This window comes from Neopsephotus bourkii, unplaced genomic scaffold (genome assembly GCF_033783945.1).
Source record: "Neopsephotus bourkii isolate Nb327-2 ecotype Australia unplaced genomic scaffold, CSIRO-AGI_Nbou_v1 NB_962, whole genome shotgun sequence".
Taxonomy (NCBI): domain Eukaryota; kingdom Metazoa; phylum Chordata; class Aves; order Psittaciformes; family Psittacidae; genus Neopsephotus; species Neopsephotus bourkii.
The window spans coordinates 2294702-2310678 of NW_026901456.1; the positions used below are offsets into that span (position 1 = coordinate 2294702).

At 38.0% G+C, this 15977-nt stretch overlaps 2 protein-coding genes across 2 annotated transcripts in view; both read right to left on the bottom strand.

The window, feature by feature from the left end:
* Positions 1 to 11637, bottom strand: part of LTN1 (listerin E3 ubiquitin protein ligase 1) — a 31686-nt gene extending 20049 nt beyond the window's left edge. Inside the window, exons 1-12 of the mRNA XM_061358993.1 lie at positions 11487 to 11637; positions 9789 to 9992; positions 9368 to 9466; positions 8244 to 8474; positions 7137 to 7189; positions 6535 to 6715; positions 5668 to 5841; positions 4385 to 4575; positions 3640 to 3787; positions 2479 to 3264; positions 1956 to 1997; positions 752 to 944 (exon numbers count right to left, since the gene is read on the bottom strand). Of these exons, the coding sequence (XP_061214977.1) occupies positions 752 to 944; positions 1956 to 1997; positions 2479 to 3264; positions 3640 to 3787; positions 4385 to 4575; positions 5668 to 5841; positions 6535 to 6715; positions 7137 to 7189; positions 8244 to 8474; positions 9368 to 9466; positions 9789 to 9992; positions 11487 to 11528 (2344 nt within the window). The 5' untranslated portion in view covers positions 11529 to 11637. The remainder of the gene's footprint in view (positions 1 to 751; positions 945 to 1955; positions 1998 to 2478; positions 3265 to 3639; positions 3788 to 4384; positions 4576 to 5667; positions 5842 to 6534; positions 6716 to 7136; positions 7190 to 8243; positions 8475 to 9367; positions 9467 to 9788; positions 9993 to 11486) is intronic.
* A 1107-nt stretch (positions 11638 to 12744) lies between these two features.
* RWDD2B (RWD domain containing 2B) lies at positions 12745 to 15846 on the bottom strand. Its single transcript, XM_061358994.1, has 5 exons — positions 15770 to 15846; positions 15315 to 15533; positions 15163 to 15230; positions 14054 to 14419; positions 12745 to 13341 (listed from the first exon to the last, which is right to left on the bottom strand). The coding sequence occupies exons 2-5, from the start codon at positions 15519 to 15521 to the stop codon at positions 13104 to 13106; spliced, it is 879 nt and encodes a 292-aa protein (XP_061214978.1). The 5' UTR covers positions 15522 to 15533; positions 15770 to 15846; the 3' UTR covers positions 12745 to 13103.
* Positions 15847 to 15977: the final 131 nt, after the last annotated feature.

Consider the following 15977-nt stretch of genomic DNA (forward strand, 5'->3'; position numbering starts at 1 on the left):
GTTCCAGTAGCCAAAGTGACAATCTTACAACATCTTCAGGATACGCTACCTATGAATATCCACTGCAGTCAACTTATTGCATGCAATCTTTGATGCATGAAAGCACCACAAGTGTGCCCAGCTTTCAGATAAACCAAAGTATGTTACCTCAGGGATTAAAGCAAATGCTGAGGTTAACAAAACAGAAATAACAAGTTTACATGGAAAACATAAAGGAAATTGAACTCCACTAGATGTCTATATGACAGATACCACAAAACGCAATGAAGACATGAAACAGGAAGTTACTAATAGAAAATAGATTGCATATATAGCATAAATCCACACACAGAGAGTTTTTAAAGTACATGAATTTAACTGAAAATGGCTGAAAGCAATTTATAGGTCCTGTAAGAAGGCATTAGCATCACATGCATGGGTCCATAACCATGATCTTTGATATTCTAGTTCTGAAGGTAAATATCAGATGTAAAGTAATAAAGTATTACTTTACAGCACATCAGCTAATAACTCAAACTTTCTTAAATTTTCTTCAGGTTTTCCAGACTTGCAAATGTGAATCTGCTCTTTAAACACTGACTTTTGTTTAGCAATAAAGACAAAAAAAAAAAAACCTATTAGAATGTCAATGCTGCAATCTAGTGTTTACAAAATTAAACTTCACATAGTTAATTGGCTCAGGTAAAAAAAAACAAACACAAATACATCCCCTCTTTACACTTCACAAACTCCAAGGAATAAATATGCTCACCATTTTTAACGTGCTGCGACAACACTAAGCTCAGGAGGGTCCACCTTTCAGAAGAGAATGAGTCTGATGAGGTGGCTACAGGTTTTAAACCCAGGTGACACAAATCATCTGTCAGCATTACAAGTCTTTCTCCAAGTGTATCTCCTTTCAGCCAGTCAGAGACTAAGGAAAGTTTTGTTGTGCTTGAGCATGCCTGAATCACAAGAAAATAATCTTTTGGGATATTAACTTTTATTACTAAGCACTAGACCAATATGCCAAACCTGCACATACAGAGTGGGAATCGTATTATCTGTCAAACAATAAGCCTCTAGGTGTTTACACCTGCAACAATACCCCCAACTTTCTTTTTTGTCAGACAGCAACTTAGGCTAGGTTAGACCTCTACTTTAGAGTGAAACAAGTCACCTTCTGAAAGCCTTTTTTTCCCTTTTCTCCAACTATAGAACCCAGGGAACACCTACATTGACATTATAAAGATAACTTACATTTCATTTCAGCCAACCTAGTCATCCATTTGCAACATAAAATCTGTTTAGTGTATCTGAATTTCTCTAAGAATAAATAAGATGCAAACCAGAAAATTATTTTGGTGATAAGCCATTAAAAGGCACAATATCACAAAAAAAAAAAGCGGATACCAAAAACATACATTATCTGTAAGGAAAGATACTGTGGTCAATCCACTGGATTGCAAATCAAATGCTATGAGTTCTTGTCCAAAAACTTGGAATATGCTTCATATTTCATCCCAGGCAATCATATAAATGTCAGTCTCTCAGTACCCCGTGTGAAAAATGGAATATTGTCTTTCCCTTGTAAGCTTGATGTGAGAGTGATTATACAAATAATCCTTTTAACGATCGGTCTACTACTCAACTCCATTCTCTCTCTCTTAGAAGGAATAACCAGAAGGAAATCAGGAATCCCTCCGGCTCAACTAACAAAAACAGAAGGGATAAAGATGATTTTGTTTTGGTACCATAGTTCAATTTTTAAAACCGTCCACAGATTTAAATGCACTAAATGCAGTTTTACCATTTGTTGCTAAAATGAACACTCAAAGTATTAGTACAAGATTTTCAAACTACTGAAATTCTCACCACTTTAAAAAAAAATAACAAAATTTTCAAACACATGCAACTCTCAAAAGGTAACGTCAGGGAAATATTCAAAACAAGACTAAAAAAGTCTTAAGAGGTACCTTTTGAATTATCTGGAGAAAAATAATCCATTTCAAATCCATCTGAAAAATAAAACAAAATTCCATAATATTTAACAAATTCTTTGCTGAACAGGAAGTATTTCATACCTTTTAAACTCTGTTTACAACTTTTCTATAAGGGATAGAAGAAGCTGCTACATTTCAGTAACAAAGTTAGCGATTATGTTATTTTTGGCTTCCAAGTCCTTCTCTACTGTGCATATTTACTTATATGAATTATAAGAAAGGGTCTATATTTGTAAGAAAGGCTACCAATTATAAAAGCACACTGTATAAAGCAGCAAGACCAGAGAAATTCTGGTGTTACTTTATTGATTATACCATACAGATAGGGATATGCATCGACCTTTTAACACAACACTGCTATGTCAACCTTCCCTAAATTTACCTGTTAACTTATCAAGTTCATGTGGATTATCTTCCAAAGTAAAATTAACTAGCCACAGCCCACAAAAAGACTAGCCACTCTGATAAAAACTACTAACAAAATTAAAAGTCATACCTTCGTTAAATTGTCAAGAATGATTTTCCTTTCATCATTACTGTCGCAACAATTAAGCACACTGTACAAAATGTCAACCAGAAAATGGGTGTCTCTCCTCCAGTCTTCTTTCAGCCAAGTTATTAAATTCATATACAAAAATCTCACAGATGGATTTTCATAATGAACTTTCATTTCATCTGGGGATTCAGCTTGAGTAGAGCTTGCATCATTGCCCTGCTCTAAAAGTACTTGAAAAACTCTATTTGATGAAAAAGAGTTAAGCAGGGCAGAGAGAAATTTCAAATGCCGGTCTGACTTCTGTTCATTCACATACACAATACTCAGTTCAGCAAGGCTGCAGACTAAATTCTCTAAAGGTTCTTTCCTTAGAAGTGAACTATGCTGCAAGTCAGCCTCTATTTCAGAGTCATTATTTCTCATTTCCATAACCTTTCCATTCTCTGCATTTCTTTCAGATTCATCCTCATCTGTAAATCTGATTTTTAGAGATTTTCTGTTGTTTAGTTTTGTAGCACCTTTTGGATTCTGAAGAATTTTTAGCATACCAGATATGGCAAACAATGATTTCTCATCAGCATCCAATGTATCAACATGAAGCACACACATTTTTAAAAGATGGTCCCAAAAATTTGACAACAGTTTCTGGAAAACTTCATCCGTGCCATCATCACTGGGGAGTTCTGCTTTACCTTCCCAGGAGCTCAGCGTTTCTGCTATTTGATAAAATAATGGTCCATTTTGTAACCTGGGCTCCTTAAGTACAGCATTGGTGAGAGGAATTAGCTATGAAGACAAAAAAAGTTATTAAAGAACAGTGATCCAACTAAATTATCATTTTACTCTTTATGATACCAGCAAACAATCTGGAAAAACATTTCAGAAGTATTTCTGAAAACATTAGAATTACTCAAGCTTGAACACTTAATAAAAATATACAGGGCGGGATGCCTTTTTTTTTTTTTTTAATATAATTTAAACTGCACACTAAAGGGGTATTTTATAGGAAGGAAAAAACCTACTAAATTCAGTAGAACTATTTTTTTTCCATAAAATCTAGTGAAAATTTCAACACAGAAGTAATCCCCACAGAAATGTACATTTTTCTTCAACTTGGAGTTATTGAATGTACACTCAATACCACATATTTCTAATAAATACCTGGTCATATACAAGCATTTGATGAATTTGCCTTTGGTCATCTTCTTCATCTATTTTCTGTAGTATGGCAAAGCGCAGACACTCCATAAAAGCAGTTATAATTGCTGAACTTTCTGAAGGGCTGGCTATTGCTCGCTCACTTGACAACCTATTGAAAGGCAACATTGGAGGGAGTGAAACTCAGTCATACAAGCTTCTAAGAAACCCAGTATGTGTGTCATGAATGTAAACTTGGTTATGCTGCTCTTATCCAGATACCATCAATGTAAGAATATAGAATCACAGAATCACTGACAGGATGTCAAATCAAAACAAATTCAATAATATTTAAAGCATCCAAACAATACATCCAGGTATTTAATGTAATTTACATTAAAATAACTTTTTCATGTAGCTTTAGCATTCACAAAAAAACCCAACACTACATTAATAAAGGAAACATATCTGGTCAAGCATACTGTCTACTGTTTCAGCTGTTTGTCAAAACTCCTTTGCAATCTTCTACACACACCTCAGAGGCTTCAAAAGTATCACTTTCTGTCATTACAGAAGAAGGCAAAAAAAAACCAAACCAAAACCCAAAACCCAACAAACTACGAAACAAAAAATTTCACCATAGCCAGTTTGAGATTGAGCAACTCTGAGCTGTTATTCATCTTTAAATACTTAAAAATTACTACTTCTCCTATTTCCAAATGTAAAGGAAACTGATTTCAGAACAAATAAATAATTTTGTAGTACATACCCTTGAATTATAGAGCTGAAAAAAGTCCTGAAATATTCCAGCTTTGGTTCTGCAATGCCAGCAGGTACCTTGCTAATGAACGGCAAGAGATTTGGGTATATAACAGTAGCTAGTCCTCGTCCACCTTCTCGAAGCACTGCCCACAGCTTTGGCAGAACTCCCTTTTTGGCATTTACATGAGCCCAACAGTCCTACAGAAAGAAATACACTTGTTGTAAATTAAATGGGAATATGTTGTCTTGAAAGAACTCCCAAGCTAGATATTTAATATACCTCCCTGTGTTGTAGCTGAAACTAGTTATTGTACAATTTAAATTCACTTACCACTATTTTTAAGAAACACTGTCTCCCTACCTCAGCTTGCAAATTTAAGTTAACATGATAAAACTGTTCCTGCATTGTTTAACACCAATTGCCCTTCCTTGTTAGCAAAATGCACTTAAAGGCTTCTCTTTAATAATTACTTTAAGGATGCTTTGTAAAAATCATTGTAACTCATTGGTCCTATATTTAATCTTGAGTTCTTCTTATTAAGAATAAGCAATGATTTCAAAATCCTAACTTTAGAAGCACCACTAACTTCAAAATTCCCCTCAGAATTTTTCTGATGGTTAAAAAATGACTTGGCGCTTATCCCCATACTCCAAAGTTTTTTGTCATCTCATCTGATTTATCATAGTTCAGATACCTATGTTTATAGCAAGCTGAAAAACAAAGCTGAACAATTAATCCCCCACAAGTGGTTATAGTTTATACCAGCAGTTACAAAAGAGATCAGCAGCATTAAGCCCTCAAAACATCCCAGTCTATGGCAACACCACTCATCCTGCTAATAAATTCAAAGCTGGTATTTCACTTAAAAAGAAAAAAAAAAAAAGTCTACCAAAGTTATAGAACCAAACATTAAATTAGAAGAGAACAAACAAACCAAAAATGCATATCAAGTCATTTCTGTAACTGTCTTTAACCAAGAAAAAGGTTTTAGGTATTGTTTTATTTATTAATAATTATATTTACTCAAAGGGATTCAGGTTAATTTGACTAAACTCATAGAACATCTGATTTTAAGACATGCTGAATACAACATATTTGAAAGTTACACTGAAACCCTAAGGGGGTGGGGGGGGTGGGGAGAAAGGAGCATGTAGCATTGATAAGTTCACGTTATTAATCATACAGAAAACCCAGTCAAGCTGTTCTTCCTAATTCTACACAGAGAACAATGGCACTTGGTGAAGTTAAATTCAAGCAAAATATCTGCCCCTTAAGATTTCCCACATTACCTCAATAGTAGTGATAGCATAAAGTACAGCTTCCCAAAGAGCAGGACACACCACTGCATCACTGTCATCAATGCTGAGAAGAACAGCAGTACAAGCTCTTGGTGCTTCAGCTTTCACCAGCTCAGGCAAGTACTGGCAAAAAGCAGAAGCCAGCTCAAAGAAAGCTGAGCGAACCTGATACAGGCCACAGAAAAAAAAACAAACAACACACCACTAAATTTAAGTCAAATTACAACACTCTGTTGTAGTTTTTCCACGTTCCTTTCAAAGTCATCATAATTTACAACTCACGATTCCCATATTTTATCACATCATCAAACATTTAAACATCAAAAATAAAGAAAAATTAATTGATAAACCTGTTTAACATTCAAAAGTAATTTTTTAGCTATAAAATGCTCCTTAAAAATTTTGTTTTAATATACTTCTCAAAAGGCACGTTTCCAAAATGCACCTTAAAACTTTTAACAAAATACCGGAATCAATTAATTACTTTATGCACCATTGGTCTTAGCAGACCAAAGACCAATAAAATGGTTTAAAAAAACCCAAACAAAACACCTCCAAAAAGCACTAAGAACACATTCAGTAAGATGACACAGTCTGTATCTTTTACATTAATTTGAAATGACAGAAAATTACCAAGAAGTAGATGGTGGTGACACGTAAATAACAGATTGGCCTACTGGGCAAAGTTTAAAATTATATTATCCATTTAAGGCCTAGAAATCCAAAGACTGTTTGAAACATAATTCAGCAAAGGACAAAGTTCACTCTTGTAGGATACAAGTAATTAACACTGGCTTAGGCTCAGTGTATTATCTTTAGCTAAAACCAACCAAAAGAAGAAATAAATTAAAAAGTCACCTGTGGCATGTTATGTTTGCTGTATTTCCAAAACTTGCTTTGGGACAGAAGTGACATTAACTTTTCCTCCAGAGAACGCACCTCTGTCTTTGGCAACATGCTCAGCAACTTCTTTAAAGCTAACAACGAACAGGTCAGAATCCGGAAAAATTTAGCTTCCCTTTCTTCCTCTGGTACAGTTCTCAGAAAGCAAAGCAAAACAAATTTAAGTGAACCATAAATAAATCAGAAGGCTTCTCAAGCTCTTCTAAACTGAGTAAACTAAACTGTCTTGAGCTGTTCTACATTCTTTTGATTTCAGAGACCAGCAATGTACATATGTAAACTTTCCATAGGTTCTGATACTACCAAATCACATTACAAAGTGTTAGTAAAAGAGAGTTTCAAGTCATCTGTCTTCCAGCTATTCAAAAATGCTATTCCTCAAAGAGCTGAAACAAGAGTTATAAGTATAAATGCTTTTGATAATGTTAAGTCCCAGAGAAAGTTGCTGGGACTCAAATAACTATTCTGTCTCCTAAAACAAAACTAAATCCACTATCTCCAGGAACACAGAACCCAATACAGACTTAAACCATATACATTAGAGAAGGCTAACGTACTGGGGGTCACTGAGTGTATCGGGTGTTTCTTTCAGAAGGTGATCTTGAAGTACCTACGGGAAAAAAAACCCAACATATTACACATGAGAACCTGATGTTTATATGTTAATAATATAGAATCACAGAATAATTAGGGTTGGAAAGGACCTTAAGATCATCTAGTTCCAACTCTCCTGGCATGGGCAGCAACACCTCACACTAGACCATGTCACCCAAGACTCTGTCCAACCTCGCCTTGAACACAGCCAGGGATGGCGCATTAACCACTTATTTGGGCAACCCATTCCACCTCCCTCACAGTAAAGAACTTCTTCCTTATATCTAACCTGAACTTCCCTTGTTTAAGTTTAAACACATTACCCTTTGTGCTATTGCTATAGTCCAGGATGAAAACAGTCTTCACGTGATGATAGTCTTCATATTTTCCAGAAACAGCTCTAAAACTTCACAACCTCCAAGTCAAGTCTTTCAGACACATTTTAGACATGCTAGTAAACAAAAATATGATTTAACTGACTCCTGCTGAACAAATTAGCTGTGGTACTGTTTTAACCAAGACTTCACAATATCTTGTAACCTGCAGTTGTATGCCAATATGCTTCTGGTAAAAAGAAGCCAAACTGAGACAAAGCAAGAATGGTTATGTTTGCATATGATGGCCCAGCAATGCAAACTTTGACCTTTTTAAATTCAGTCAGTTCAGTTTCATATACGACTGGCAGAAGAGTATTAACCCTGGTCAGAACTCAGTTTGCAGAGGCTCTTTGATACACAGCTCAGCATTCAATCCTTTACCCCTGAGGATAAACCCTGTCATCATTATTCCATCTGTCAGCATTACATGATGACTGAGCATCATTACACAGAAATGCACACAAGAAAATTCGCTTCATACTCTTTTCTCTGATTCCAGTCATTCTAACTGCAAGTCACAGAAACAGAGGATGTGTTTTTGCCTCAGTCTTCACATTAAGTGGAGCTAAGTTTCAGGCAAGGAAGAAATTTAACAATGAAGAGCAGATGGGAGAGGATGAGTTTTAAACTTGTAATAAAAAATGACATATACTCAACACAGAGCCTTAAAGAAATAGAAGAGTATAAACTCACGTTAAGAATTTCATCTTTACAAAATACTAAGGCTTCAGGTTGCTTGCTTGAAGGAAAAGCTTTTTCAAAAGCTACTTTTGCAGCAGAAGCAGCAGGTGAGTAAGTGTCACACTGAGCAATCAACCAGTATCCCATGATACTTTTTAAGTAGGGGGCTAAGTGCTTCTTTACTTTAAGAATCAGTTGCTCAAAAGACTGCTGAGTTGCTTCTCGAACACGGCGATCATGATCCTGTTTAAAAAAAAAAAAATGTTTGTTTTAAGAATTATACCTTGACTGAGAGGTACTTCAAAGCAGAAGTAATGATGAAGAAAAAAGCTGTGTCTCAGTTTAGCCATTTTTGCAAAGAATTGGGCTACACAGATTTGAAAATACACGACAAAAGTCTTTGTAACCCTAGGTACAGGGATAGTTCCAGCTCAGCAGCACTGTATTCCCAATGCGTTATAAATTCAAAACTGTAGCCTTTTCCCAATATCCCTAATGACAGTTTCTATTTTCACTTTAAACAAACATTTAACAAAAAGACAAGAGGCAAGAGAAACAGGAAGACCTGAAGACACTTTCTTGACTAAAATAACTATAAGCCTACATAATCTGTGCATTATTATCCAATTTTTGTGTGTGAATTTATATCATCATGCATTTCTATGCTCTTGGCTCCTGAAAGAAACACTAGAACTTCCTCTCACAAATCAACATTGTGATTAATTTTGTCCAATATTTGTTTGGTTTTGTTTGCTTTTTTATTTATTTATTTAAGTCTAGTCAGGTATTAGTCCTAGATCAAAATATTTATAAGAGCACATTCTCTTTAGCCATTCTGGAAGTGACATAAAAGAACTTTTAATGAAGAGAAATGTCATCTTTTAAACATAAAGGTCTAATGAACAGCTATCTCTATCCAGTAAGTAGAGCCCAGATTTCAACAGTTCAAGATTCCACTTACTGCTAATACTGACATTATCTCCACAATAAAGAACATTACTTTCCTTCAACTTCACGTCTGTTTCTAGAACAAGTCAGTAATTCCAACATAGTTAGATATATCAATAAAGACCACCCCAGACATTTCTACAGGAAGTATCCACAGAGCTTTTTAATTTAGATACTTTAATACTTACCAGTGAGATTTTACAATAAATTCTTGGCCAGTAAGGAAGAACACCTTTAACAACTTCTGCTTCCCTTTCCTTGCACATTGTTCCAAATTCTTGCATGGCCTAAAAAATATCAAAAGCATGATTTAAGAATTCAAATAGATGTCCTGTAATTTATCAGCTGCTACCATACAGTCTAACTCTCTTTTTCAAAAATCAATTAATTTCCTGCAATTAAGCATCTACAGATTAGATGATTAATTAGATGCTTCTACAGAATCTAATTACTTTTATGAATGCTCCATCAGCACTGCGTGACGGACCTTTTCATAAGCCCTCCAAGATACATTCTGGATTGCAGCTTTAGCAAATTTATCAATATGAAATTAGTATTAACTATCTTGATATATTCCTCTCCCACAGAGAGGACAAAGGATATACCTACTTTTAATTTTGTTGTGATATCCCTTTTAGAAAGTTTTCGCAACACCATTCGAAAATCAGCATCCACAAGGCTGTCTATCTCCTCTGCTCCTTGAACTGCAGGAACATATCCTAGATCATTCTGAGATGTTCCAAAGCCAATAAACCCAGGCACTGTTCCACGTTCTTTGGCGAGGAGCTCTGCAGCTCGCCCGCTGCTAGAAGGCTGACAAAAACAGGGACAACATAAGTCAGTTATCTACTTCAGTCATTTTATTTCAGTTTGCATTTGAAAGAATGCTCCTATTTAAATTGTAGAATTAACCTTCTATTTAAAACAAAATCTCACACACACACACACACACACAAAAAGAGCCACCACATATGCTTTACACATAAAAGTTTGACCCAGAAAATTATTCTTTGTTTCAGAATCAGCATTCCCTTTTCTCACAATCCATGAATACTTATGGAAAAAAATGTTGGTTTTATACACGTACAAAAAAGTGTAACAGACAAGTTCTTCTGTAAGTGAAGGATTTATTAAGAAACCATTTATTCTCCTTCACTACTTCTGGTTTTCTTAGTTCTTTTCATGTTATTGCATATGGACTGACACAGCCTCCAAGGAATGCTCTTCATATCATTGGGAAAAATAAGAATACGCATGAAACAAAAGATGATACCAGCAGCAAAGAGGCCAGGAAGGAGTTAGAGGAACAGAGTGAAAGGATGCATATGTAACAGTGTGACACTATCCCATTAGTGCTACAGTGACCATTTCAGGTTTCAGCATCTCTTCTAGTTTGCCCCAGTTAAGTCAACACCTTGTTCATTGTATCAATGGCTCATGTTTATTTCAACCACACGCTTCTCAAAAGACTGTCTCCAAACCAACTGATGCTTTAATGTTCTCTGTGATACCTTTAATCCAACTATCTTTTATTTCATAATGATCCTTGAAGTTTAATGAGTTTGGGTTTGCTTGTTTGTTTTTAAAATAATTACAATTTGCTGAAGCCCACTGTACTTTTCTGATTTTTTTGAGGTACGTAAGCCACATTTTACCTGACTATTGTATCTACAGGCCTGAGTACTGTATCTACATTCTGCATGTGAAATCTGAAATATAGGGACTGCTTCTTTGTGTTCCCTATTCTTCTCTAAACACATGTAAGTATTACATCACCTAAACACAACTCTTCACGCACAGTTCTCCCATACCAATCCAGCGCCACACAGCCACCACCTCAGGCTCGGTGTCGGCAAGAGATTCACGTAGACACAGCAGGTGTGCTCCAAACCACTCCACAGAGGAACGCACTACTCACCAGTACCTCGCTGAACTCACACCCGCAGTGACTTCCCGGTTACACCTCCGCCCTTACCCCTCCCTGGAAAGGCCGCACTAAAGCCACAGAAGCGGCAGGCACACTGCCCTGAAGAGCGGGTCCAGGCCAAGAGTCGCCTGCAAAGCCCGGCGGTGGCCCTGGCTACAACAGCCGAGCCCTAAGACTGCGCCGCCTCTCAGAGGGGGCCGCCTCCGGCGGCCTACAACCTAGTCCCGAGGGCACCGGAAGGTGAAGTACGGCCTCAACCCATTCGACAGTGCCAGAAGCCCCAGCGCCAAGGCCCGAGCCCCGCCACCCTCCTCGTCCAGACTGCCCGCCGGCAACTCCGGCAGCACGGGAGCCGGGCCCCAAGGGCAAGGCGCGCTCACCCGCAGGTTGCCCTTGGTTCGCTGCTTGTTCTTTCCCCCCATAGTGATGGTGATAGCAGCGGCAACGACACTGCGGAAGAGCCGGGAGAAAGCAAGCCCGCGGCCGGGGCGGGAGAGGAGCCACTTCCGGGGGGGCGGGGTCACGCCCCTGGCTCTCTCGTCAGCGCAGCCGTGTCAGGCCCCTCGGTAGCGGCGCCGTTTCTGTACGTTTACGAAGACCTGGGATCTGCCAAAGGATCGGAGGGAAGTCGGCGCTTGCCGAAAGAAATCACCGAGGAGTATTGCTACGGAAGGTGTCCGAGTGCACACCAGAGATATGAATGTTGGGGCTTTTAACAGATCATCAACATCAGAAGCAAGCAACCCCTGGGGGTGTTCAGCCTAGACAAAAGGTTCTGGGGAGACCTTATAGCAGCCTTCCAGTACCTAAAGGGACCTGCAGGAAGGAGGACTTTTTACAAGTGCATGCAGTGACAGGACAAGGGAGAATAGCTTTAAACTAGCAGAAGGTAGACTTAGATTAGATGTTAGGAAACAACTCTTTACTGTAAGGGTGGTGACTCACTGGAACAGGTTGCCCACAAAAGTTGTGGCTGCCCTGTCCCTGGCAGTGTTTAAGGCCAGGCTGGTCTAGTGGAAGGTGTCCCTGCCCATGGCAGGGAGGTTGGAACTAGATGAGGTTTAAGGTCCCTTCCAACCCAGCCCATTCTATGATTTATGATGTGTGATTTAAATACACAATCCATAAACAAATCAAAATATCATTCTGATACAACGTTGTTGAAACTGTATTCAAAAGCACATGCAGTGTAATTCACTTTCTTCCTTGGCTGCAACTCCACAAGCTCAGACCAGTGAGGGTTGCTTCCCTGCTCTGGAGTGTGCTTGCTAATAAGGCAGCCCGTCCCTGGGTAACGTTCTGCTTTAATGTGAGACTAGGCTTCTCAGCTACAGGTGCAGTAGAAACCTACCACAGCGTCTCTCTGCACACAAGTCTACCTATGGAAAATTCTTATGCCTTAGAGTAGGCATCCCAGCTCATCCTGTTTGCCTAAGCAAGACTTTTGTGAACTTGCTCATTCCTTTTGTGTTTGTTTTGGCTAGCTTGGTTTTGGTTTGGGTTTTGTTTGTTTGGGTTTTTTTATAAAATGGCAATATCTCAGCTCAATACACTTCCAGATAGAAAGCAGAATAAAAGCTTGCTACAAAAAAGCTTTCATGTAGTGTATGTAAACAGCAACAAACGTTTTGGTATCTCTCCTGAGATACCCATACTTGAATTTTGTCTCTTCTTACTCATACATGCATTCACCACAGTTACACCTATTCATTCACCTATAATTCTGTAATGGCCTGATAGTTCATCAAACATATTTTCTTTCCCAATAATTAGGTATGCACCCTAAACATCCAGAAAGTGTAATAAAGCAGTTATTTTAATTTTCATTATTCAGCAACTCACTGGATATTTATTTTAATTGAAAACTGGATTCATTGTATAAAACCACAAATTATTACTTCCCCCTCTGATAAACTCCTGTAGAACAGCTAAGGAATCTGTTATGAAGATTAACTTACAAATGTAGATGCTTGGACCAGTGGTGATTGTCAACCCCTTCAATGCCCTTCAACCCCAAAGTACATTTGAAAGATGTCAGCACATCCTTTTTCTTCTAAAAAACGATATAGCTGCCCCAAATCCATATGATTTCCCCTGGTACCATGTGCATCAAAACATTTTTCTTCCAAGGTGGAAAACTTTCTTTGTTTCTGAATCTCAGCATGTCCTCCACCTTCCAAAGAAACATCTTCTCTGTGCCGAATGAGAATTCTTTTCCATGTTAATCTTCTCACTCTGAAAGAAATTGGAGAAATATTAATCTACCTATAAAATAAATATTATTTTAGAAAATACTATGGAATAGCTATTATCACAGAAGTCAACAAACTTCTTGCACCTGTATCTTTGGCAGATATAATGGTTCCCTGGCTGGTCACAGAAACACCACTCACATGCAAACACTTCCATAAGCAGGAGCTTGTTTCTTTGTATTGCCTCAGGATTCAAGAACATTAATGTTATTGTCACAAAATAATTGATGAAGATGTGGTTTCAATTTCAGTGCTTATTTCTGTCTTGCCTGTGCTAAAAACTCTCATATTCTCGTACTCTCTTAGCTGTTGCAATCAAATAACAATGTTCATTTAGTCTGCACCACCCAGAAGTAGAAATGATAGGAGCAGAATAAAACACGAATGCGGAGGAATATAACAACATACTTATCTAATGCAACTAGGGTACTGCAGTCCACTGCTATACAAGTGAAATATACAGGAAGATAAAACAGAAATGAATAGGCATTGTGTGGTACTAGCAGCTTTGATTTCTGCAACCAGCACTATGGTTGATATTCACAGTTGGAAATACATTATGATAAGCAGACGTATCTGTGCAAACCTTCACGGGCTGGAAGGTGGTTGGATTTCCCACCTTCTGGCCACATATACAACATGAAAAATGTAATAGTCTAACTAGTAATGACATTTAAGAACAAAGAAAAACTAACCTTGACCAGAACTCTTCACAACTACTTTGAAGACCTTCTACACAAACAACACCTGGTTTTCCCGGCATGCAAAACCCTGACAGAGAGAGCTCCTTGGCCCAGTCTATAATATTCTTTCTTTTTTGCTTATTGTAAATGTGATGACTATAGATCCACAGTCGAGTAAACATGATGACTTCTGACTGAGTGGCATTCGATGCTGTCACTGAGGAAGATGAAAGCTCCTTGTCAATGTAAGCAGCTGCATGGTCTTTAACCCATTCCCTTGCACTCAACATGCAGGGCTCACCACTGCAGTTTTGCATCAAATACGTTTTTAGATCCGAGTTCAGGTGAAGCTGCTGAGAGCGGCTCAATAACGATGACCTAGAGAAAAATATAAAAGTAGTTCTAATACATTTACAATTTAGATGTTTTTAAATTTTGTTTTTCAGTTTTACTTCAAACTGCCAAGAAAACCCAGGCCGCATTTAGATGGTATACACTTGCTATTATTTAAGTCATTATTAGCTATGAAAAGGTGTTAATCAGTATTTAATGTGTGTGCTAACTCTTTCAGTTCACATATAATACAACCAATCTGAAAATCAAAATCAAGGAAAATGTACTTGAAAAGTAGGCACCCTGGCTAAACTGAATTCCTGCAATATGCCAGGCTACTTCTTTAAACAGGTATGTTGCAATAAAAATAAATAAATAAATAAATATATATATATATAAACAAACCCAAACAACCAAACCAGAAGCCTGCAAGTGACAGCATTTTGTCAAGGGAAGAATAAGTAACTTTTTACTCTTTTGGCTAGTATTAATCCTTGCCAAAATGGACAACAGTTTCTCTTCTTTTAACATCAAATCTATGAATGGTACCTATGTGTAACCCTTCTGTACAGAAGATGGCGCTCCTCCACTGTCTTCCTATTTTTCTTGCTGAGGACAACAGAGAAATCATAACCTTGTAGATTTGTTTTTCTTCAACACTGCTGTCCTTCTGGCTTAATTTGAGAATAAACTATCAAAATGGGACTGCCTTTTCCTTTTATAATTCTATCTATGTAGTACACCATAGCTTCTTAATATTTTTGTTACCTGTACTTTTAATGCCATACCTCACAGTAATTTCTGGTAGAACAGCTGGATATTTAAACGGTAAAGCACAGGCCATAGAGAATTCCACCTAAGAAAAGAAAACAAATAAGCAAGTGCTCAGGTCAAGTAAGCCCTAAAATCTCACAAAATCAAAAATAAGCGTTTACCATACCATAGAAGCATTAGAGACCTCTGACTTTACATTCAGCATAAACTGAACTTTTGAAGATGGCATCTCTGCAACCTCATTTTCAACATAGTGCTTTAGCTCTGCTACAGCCAGCTGGTCAGTCACAAGGAACTCTTCCTCATAAGGAAACATGCTAGAGAGTAAATCCAATTCTGAAATTTGTATCTCAGCTTCTTCTCGGTTAGTCATTTCTGTTGATTCCTAAGCAAAGAGGAAATGAGGAAAGAAAATAAAGGCTTGAATACGGGACAAAGTTCATGAACTACCCTTAAGAAATCACATTAATCTTTATAACCCAGCCTTTCGAAACTAGCTCACACATGTACGCAGTTCAGGAGCACGAACGCACTCTGTGACAGCCCGCGAGGTTTCCAGAGCTGAGACGGGACAGGATGTGGTGCTGTGCCAATACATTTCCCTCTCACAAGGCCGCACACCTGGAGCGGAGCCGCCTCTGCTGCTGTGACAGCCGTAGAGAGCTAGACGTTACTGCCCGAGCGTCACTCAACATCCCCCAGCACCGATAACCCACCCTGACGGGGCTGAGGGGGCTAAAGGCGTGATGCGCATGCGCACGCACGTCCACATCCCGGTTCCGTCCACTGCCTTCCCATGTCGCCGTATCCTCACGACCCCACAATGCAA

What these genes read in the sequence shown, in the direction of transcription:
- RWDD2B (XM_061358994.1), bottom strand. Translation starts at nt 15,521, where the DNA reads ATGACTAACCGAGAAGAAGCTGAGATACAAATTTCAGAATTGGATTTA. An exon ending in CTACCAGAAATTACTGTGAG is followed by an intron (nt 14,420 to 15,162) that starts GTATGGCATTAA and finishes ATTTTTCTCTAG; the next exon opens with GTCATCGTTATTGAGCCGCT. An exon ending in TGTGAAGAGTTCTGGTCAAG is followed by an intron (nt 13,342 to 14,053) that starts GTTAGTTTTTCT and finishes AATTTCTTTCAG; the next exon opens with AGTGAGAAGATTAACATGGA.